The sequence below is a fragment of the Austrofundulus limnaeus genome, unplaced genomic scaffold, assembly GCF_001266775.1.
Source record: "Austrofundulus limnaeus strain Quisiro unplaced genomic scaffold, Austrofundulus_limnaeus-1.0 Scaffold75, whole genome shotgun sequence".
Taxonomy (NCBI): Eukaryota; Metazoa; Chordata; class Actinopteri; order Cyprinodontiformes; family Rivulidae; genus Austrofundulus; species Austrofundulus limnaeus.
This window is the reverse complement of record NW_013952477.1, coordinates 1,781,293-1,789,277: the sequence shown is the minus strand read 5'-3', so window position 1 is coordinate 1,789,277 and position 7,985 is coordinate 1,781,293. Positions and strand designations below refer to the sequence as shown.

At 37.6% G+C, this 7,985-nt stretch overlaps 2 protein-coding genes across 2 annotated transcripts in view; both read right to left on the bottom strand.

Annotated features, from left to right (window-relative positions):
- cacna1fa (calcium channel, voltage-dependent, L type, alpha 1F subunit a) overlaps positions 1-3,866 on the bottom strand; it is a 46,314-nt gene extending 42,448 nt beyond the window's left edge. Inside the window, exons 1-3 of the mRNA XM_014010872.1 lie at positions 3,531-3,866; positions 900-1,089; positions 677-782 (exon numbers count right to left, since the gene is read on the bottom strand). Coding sequence (XP_013866326.1) covers positions 677-782; positions 900-1,089; positions 3,531-3,549 — 315 coding nt within the window. The 5' untranslated portion in view covers positions 3,550-3,866. The remainder of the gene's footprint in view (positions 1-676; positions 783-899; positions 1,090-3,530) is intronic.
- Positions 3,867-7,261: 3,395 nt separating this feature from the next.
- LOC106519281 (translocase of inner mitochondrial membrane 17B) overlaps positions 7,262-7,985 on the bottom strand; it is a 3,770-nt gene continuing 3,046 nt past the window's right edge. Inside the window, exons 6-7 of the mRNA XM_014010870.1 lie at positions 7,836-7,946; positions 7,262-7,492 (exon numbers count right to left, since the gene is read on the bottom strand). Coding sequence (XP_013866324.1) covers positions 7,404-7,492; positions 7,836-7,946 — 200 coding nt within the window. The 3' untranslated portion in view covers positions 7,262-7,403. The remainder of the gene's footprint in view (positions 7,493-7,835; positions 7,947-7,985) is intronic.

The following is a 7,985-nucleotide window of genomic DNA, read 5'->3' as shown; positions in this document are numbered from 1 at the left end:
GTGCAAAAGTTACTAATCTCTTTCCTTCCTCCTATTCTTAAAACCTAAATCTTTTATCTTTTTCTCTTATTTACTTAAAACTTAGTCAAGTAGGTGCCAGTAGGTTGCAACACATGAAACTTACTGTTTATGTCAACTCTGAGTGAAAATTTTTGTGCCGTTATTATAACTTGTGTTTTATGCATATAATAGTTTTTATTAATATTTGTATGTTTATCCTGTTCATATATCTAAAAATAAATTACTTTATTTTTGAGAAATCTGTTCAGGTCACAAGTTCTTTTCACATTCATGACCAGAGGGGTGTTTCATTGTTCTGATTTCATTTCTTGCAAGATCCTGGGTTACATTTATGAAAATTAGGCTGGCCCTGATTTCATTAATCTAATCCCTACACTATGATGACCCTTTCTGATCTTGGTTCTTTTTACACTTCATGTACAGTTTACTACTCATCAGAATTTTGCCACTGATTATTACAAAAGTAAGTTAGCAAGTAAATTGGGTTTTATAAGCGTTTGATGATTTTCCAGTCAGCAGCTGCATTATCAACATTTAACAATTCATGCACAGTTAGGTTTTACCAATGAACTTAGGGAAACATTTTTATAATTCCTTTTTTAAAATGGCATTTTTTTAAATCACGCGGTGTCACACTTTTCTAAGACAAACTCACGAGCTTGTGATTGGTTGCGTTGGAGTCGTCATCCGGGTACGGCTTTGTGACGCCCATGGCCACGCAGTTGGCAAATATGGCAAGCAGGATGAAAATATCAAAAGGCTTAGAGACTGTAGTTAAGGTTTCAACAGGCTGCCTTCATCCCAACATCATCATTTATATTTGACGTGTGTGAAAACACAAATAAACAAGTAAAAGTTTAAAAAAAACAGAAGGATATTTCCACTCCACCAGGGCCAAGGCTGCCATGCGGATGGGGTTGCTCAGAGTGAGGCAGCACAGAGCTCGGGGGGCCCTGAGGGCAGACTTGTTGGCCTGCATCGCCTTCTTGGCGCCCCCTCCCCTCTTCCTGGCCGAGCCAGTCGACCCGAGGGTGTCCGATTTGCCTGCATCCCCCACAGGCGGGACATCTGTACAGAAGAAAAGATGGTCAAATGTTGTAAAAGTATTCCTAAACTTGTCCCGACTCTATGGCACTCTCATCGCAAAATAAGCTGTTTGTCGGAGAACATTTGGCAAATTTTTAAAGTGCTCAACCCACAAACTCAGCTCTACTGCTCATCACACAAACGCATGTTCCTTACAAATGTGACAGCATTTAAAAGGGAATTTAACAGACTTTCTAAGGGTATAAGATTTACTGTCAAGAAGCACTGTTACAACAAAGAAATAATCTACCAAACATAGATTTCCTTTCTTTTACTGCTGAGAAAATTTCAAACCCTGAAGGAACTGGGCAGCTATTCTGCAAAGATGGACTTAAAAAACTATGTACTGCTCAGAGCTGAGTGAAATAGAAAGGTGGACAGGGGAAAAAATGAACAGAAAACTAAGGCAAAACATTTGGGATTCATCAAAAGTCTTATTGGAGACTCAGCAAACAAACATGCAGAGCAGAGGTCTGTGGTCATGAGCCTAAAATTAAGCCATCTGTCCATGAGGGACACCATGCTGAGAACAGTGAAGCACGGTGGGGGCAGCATCATGGGGACACTTTTATGATAGGAACCATAAAACTGGTCTCAAGGGAAATTCTGTTTTTTTTTTTTAGAGATCTGAGACTGTGAGGTGGAGGTTCTTCCTCCAGCAGGACTCTAAACACAGACAGTTAAATGAACACGAGCAGTTTGGTCCCAAAGAATGGACAGAAAATCCAGGAGGTTACAGAAGATTTTGTTTTCATTTAACTTATTTTTTAATGTTGCTTATTTTAGGAGGTTTTATGAATGTAAAAAGTTTTGAGCACTCATGTTTTCCATCATTATTTTTACAGTAAGAATAGTCAAAACAGTAGTTAGCTTGTTTAGATCAAAAAGAAACAAACTTCCTTAACCTCCTTTAAATTTCTTGTTAAGGAAACAGAAGAGATAAATCACCAGAGATGAACATTTTTACAACTCACTGTAAAAACATTAAGGTGGAGCTCTTTATCAATGGTTTTTACTGTTAAAACTGTCAACAAAACTCCAAGTTCCCATCTTATCTCACCTTAGTTGACTCCTAAATCACTCCTCTCAGCCCATGTGATATTATCTAACAGTCAGACAGGATTGTAGACCTGCAGGTCTCATATAATAAGACCAGATGTGACCTACTTCTTTATAGGCAGCAGCAGGGCTCTGAGCAGCACCGTCCCCAATGAACACCTGTTAAGAGGGCTTCGTGTTTAAACACACACTGCAGGCTCTTTTATCATCTTAAATATAAGACTGAGGTAGAAAAAAACTGGCAGATGTCCATTTTTTATTCAATGCAGGCCTCCAAACACTAATAGGTATGATGTAAGGTATAGAAATGTCCGTCTTCTTCTGTGAGCTTATTTGTGTGATTGTTGATAAAGTCACACAACTTCAGCAAACCTGCAGTTTCACCCATTTATCAAATGATCGACTTGACAAATAATAATGTGACTTTATTTACAAGAAAATCCCCCCCAAAAAATAAATCTCCGCAATTCATTTTTAAACAATGTTCTCTTTGACATCTGCTTCAGGATTCTTTCATTATTTTTGTCTTTTGATGCTACTTTTAGGTTTTAGCTAAGGTTTAGATCAGTTTAGCGCTTACCTTAGCATCAGCTTTAGCTTTAAGCAATGCAATTTGCTAACTTTAGCTTCTATTTTGCTAACTTTGCTTACAGCTACAGCTTTTTAATTTTTATCTTTTAACTACTATTTTGCTTATTTTAGCTTAAGCGGCGTTTTTTTTTTTTTTTTGAGTTTTTAGCTATAGCCTTGTTAATTTTAGCATTTAGCTACTGTTTCCCTACATGCATTCTTTAGCTAGGCCTAATCTTTAGCTTATTGTAGCTTTAAGCTACAGTTTTGTTTATATGAGCTTTTAGCTGTTTGCTCATTTTTATATTCAGCTAGTTTTGCTACTTTTGTACTGTTTGGCTTATTGTAGCTTTAGGCTACACTTTTGTTCATTTGAGTATTTAGCTATAGCCTTGTTCGTTTTAGCATTTAGCTACTGTTTTCTTACATGTATCTTTTAGTTAGGCCTATTGTTGAGCTTTTTAGCTACCGTTTTGCTATGAGCTTTTAGCTACTGGTTGCTCATTGTATTTTTGCTTGTTTTGCTACTTTTATCTTTCGCCTGTTTTGCTTATTGCAGCGCTACAATTTTGGTAACTTGAGCTTTTAACCATGACTTTTATCATTTTAGTTTTTAGCAAGTTTTGCTGCATATTTAGCTACGCTTTGCTGTTGTTAGCTTTCAGCTAGGTTTGCAGCTTATATTTTTAGTTACAACTTGTTTCATTTTAGTTTTTAGCTACTGTTTTGTTTGCTTTAACTTTAGCTGTTGTGTTAATTTCAGCTGAGTCAGCATTTTGTAGTTCCTGACTCACCTTTCTTTGCAGCCTCCATTTCTGCAGGTTCACACGAAGAAGTCACCTGAAAAACCGAACCATCAACTCCTCAGGGTTTCTGTGATGAGAGCGGATCACAGACATGAACTCAATAAAAAAAAATTAAAAAAAACTTTGGGTTTAATAAAACATAAATAAAAATCTGCAGCCCGTCATGATGTCCACACGCTGAGATCCGGACTCCGGGTCATTCTGTCTGCAGCCCAGGTCCAGTTCCTCCCCCCTTATAAGAACTTATTCCAGAGAGAAAATGAGATCTGAAATATGTTTTATCTGCGCTGGAACATGAAGCTGAGGGTTACCGCAGCCGAGGATCCGCGGTGGTCAGCCGGCAGGATTAGAGCAGCTGAGCCGGTTAAAAGGATGACAGGAAATCTGTCAGCATGAGGAACAGCGAGGCTCCCTGACAACAATGTTATTATAATGGCATTACTAAAACCAGAGAGGCATTTAGGCAAGATAACACAAAAGAAAATAAGAAAGAAAGAACCTGTAAGTTCAAACTTATTTTCAGGACCTTGGACAGAAGCGAGGAGAAACGTGGTGCAGTACAACAGCAGCACCGGCAGGGGGCGCGCGACCACAGCAACTAATGAACCTGAATGAATCAACCTGAGCCAGACATGATTAAAACTTTAGGCACARTTATCGCCCTCGAAAGTGAATGCAGACGATAATTAATTTTCCTGTGTCAGCCTGTCTGTCTGTTACCAAAACGTCTCTTCATTCACTGAACAAATTGTAATAAATCATATAGCACATGGTCATTTCAGCATGGCTCAAGATGGCCACCACAGCTACACACGTGGGTCACTTTTACAAATGGTGACCTATTCTGTGGTGGTTTGTGGTAATTAAAAAGGATCACCAACTAATTGTGAGCATGAGCTGAATGTGTAGAAGCTCTGGTTAAAATTATGTTAACTAAACCAGTGGTTCCCAAACTTTTTGTCTTCTGACCCACAAAATATCCATGGCAAAAACTTGTGACCCCAAATATTACTGGTCTGAGTACACGAACTTCGTTAATAACCCTAAAAACACAGGCTTTTTGACGATCTAAACAGCTTAATAAGCTGTTTAGATCGTTAGATTGCATTTATTTTATTTGTGTACAATATACACAAATAAAATAAATACTTATTTTTACTTATTTTGTGTTTTTGTAATAATTATAGGGAAAATGTTACATCAGCAATTTTTTATTACCCTTCAAATTGATTTCTAGAGATTATCCAAGGTGCTTCATGACCCATAATTGGGTCCCAAGCCCAACTTTGGGAACCAAAGTGCAGTGGTTCCCAAACTTTTCAGCTTTTGACCCACAAAATAACAGCAGCAGAGACCTGTGCCCCCAAATGTTTTTGAATGTTAAACATTTGTATCAGGTCAGCTAAACATGGGCATAGTAACAATATTTTTATACAACATTTATCCATTTTAAATACACTAACCTCACTCATTTGTAACAACTAAGGCAAAAATGTAATTAATTCAGAAAATCTTTTCAGGACCCCAACTTGATGTTTCGGGACCCCACTTTGGGTCCCGACCCCAACTTTGGGAAACACTGAACTAAACCACAGGACAGATTTCAGTGAAGTGATCATTGGATGTACTCATCTACAACTGATTAACCTTTAGCACAAACAGATCGTGTGATACAAGTTTTCAAACTTGCTGCTTGAGTCAACTCTGTTCATCTAAAAYTTGATGTGGTARTAGCTAAGAGTCAACCTGAGTGATGCRTCTAGCAAAATTGCATCATTTATGCATTTTTTTCAAGGTTTGGCCAAGTTGGCTATAAACCCCATCAATTCTCACAGAGATGATTTTAATCCAAAATTCTGACTTGAATTGTTTCATTTCTTCACAGAATACTGGGGGTTTATTTTAAATCCCTTTATCAATCTCATCTACAACTTACTAGGTGGAACATAAATGATAAAATGTTAAATTATGGTTAGCCATTTCACTACAAAACAACTAAAACTGGTTAGTTGTGGAAAAAAAACACCTATTTGCTTGAAATCACACCAGTTATTTTTATTGTTTAATAATTTTCCACACGGCTCTCTGGATTCAGGTGTGAACTCTGTTCTTCTAAATGTTTAACCATTTCATTTCAGCTGCATCTCGTGGATGTGTCTTACTGAGAAGGAACAAGGAGGGTGTTCATTGTCGCCTAAAGCCAGGATGTCCTGCAGACAGTCTGGTGTTTTCAAACAGAATCTAAAGATGGTGAAAAAAAATCATCAATAAAATATTTTCTCAGAATTTTACAGGGCTGGTCTCGGTGCACACCAACCACAAACGACTCAAAACTCTCAGAGGAAACAAGGAAAAGCTTGAGTCATGGTTTACTTCAAAAAGAAGAAAATCGTTTTCGCCATAAATTCTGTGGTCGTATGAGATGGATTTTCTTTAAATCCATGGATTCTGTTTGTTGGGGGGAAATGGAGAAACGGTCAGGACCGGGTGAGCTGAAGTTAGCTAGCTGCAAAATGTCACCAAACAGCAGGATCCTGAGTCAGAAAGGCCGAATAAAAACATTTAGGTTTCATGTGACGTTTGAGATTGAACCTGTTGACTTCACAACACAAAGTCAGAGTAATAACAACCATCACATCACAAATTAAAAAGCAAAGCAACAACTCTGGTTTTAAACAACATCTTAAATCTTTATTATTTCTAATAAGCGTCTGCATAATAAAGACGTTTGATCAAACAAACAGTTCCTCTACAGAGTTCAGCTGTAAATCAGTGGACTGTTGCTGGATCACATCTTTAATGTTTACAGTTTGTCCCTCATAAGAAAAAAAAATCACTTCTGAGTTAAAAAGCTTTATTTTATGATTTCTGCATCAAATTACAGTAAAGACTGAGTTAAACTTGCTCTGAGAAATGTTTTTCTATGGTTGCAAACGTAATGTTTTTACTCGTCAAAGACTCAAGAGTGTGTGCGACAGTTACAGATGAAGAGTGGAGTAAAGTTGGGCTTTCACAGCTGACATTTAAACAAAAAAACACATTATAAAGTAAAATCTGCTGAGCAAACAGAATGTAATGTCAAACAAACAATAAAACAAACACTGACTTCTTTTTTTGCCTCTCTGCCTGACAGCCACTGAAACAGACTTTACTCTTTACTAAACCTGGGTGTTCAGGAAGAACATCTTTAGTGGCTCAGGAACAAAAACATTAAAGCTTAAACATATTTCTTAAAATATAAGTACAATATGTTGATGCTTTATACAGGACAAGTAAAACAACATATGTTTACACGTTAACTCATCAGATTTACAGCTTCAGCCCAGATTCCAGCCTTTCCACAAATAAACTGTGCTTTTAAAATGCTCTAAAGATGCTACTATGGGTTTTATTGAGAACATACTGTAAATGTCTGCTTTAGCTTTCCTCCCAGAAACGATCCGGTCTCTCTTAATAACATATCGTAAAAATTAGCAGGGAAAACACAACGCAAATGTAGCAACAAATGATCCAAGCTCGTCCGTGATGTGGATCCACGAAGATATAAACATCGGTCTAAAAGCTGTGAGAGAACAGCTCCAGCAGAAGATCTCCCCTTGTTAACGTGATGTAAATAAAACACAACTGAGGAAAAGGTCCAGCTCACATTTTCTGCACATTTGTGCGAGGAAACAGCTCAACAGGACTCTCGTGTTCTCCCGTGATGCTTTGCAAATTTGTCCCTGAGGTACAAGAACAACGTGCAGCGACTTGTCACCGACACACACATCATGTCCAGCCCCGATCCTCCTGACAGCAGTGTCAGCCTTCTCAGAATGCTCTGGTCTGACCCACTGTGTCCACCTGAGTCCTTAATGCTCTCTAGTGAAACAGACCCTTTGGTCCCTGATGCTGCTGAGGATCTCCATCCTTCGGAGGAAGCTGACTGGGATCGTCTGCAAAAGGAACAGCTGCAGAAAACAAGACCGAACAACAATAAATTCTCAGGCTTTTCTTAGATACTCAAGACTGAACAATAGAGTTCAGATCTATTCTTTAGTAAAGGTTTGGGTGTTGTAAATATCCAGTTTCTCTTAATTAAGACACAGTAAGTTAAAGGGGGGGAAAAATCACAGCTCTGATTTCTATTTTGGGTGTTCACACTGTAAAAACCCTTTGTGGTAACATTTGTAAATATGTACCATGATTCTGCACTTTTTTATTTAGCTTATAATAAATATAATAATAAATAAATCAACATAAATAATATAACAAATGATGTCACAAAAAAGTTTTCAAGTTTACAAAACTCACGGTTTTGAAACTGCTGTGCTGTGTTTCTGTTTAGTACAAAAGTAAAACCCTCGATGAGAGTGAGCACAACCCCTCCCATCATGGCAGAACCCATCATGGTTAATGGTCCACCTGATTAAAAAAAAAAAAAAAAAAAAAAAAAAAAAAAAA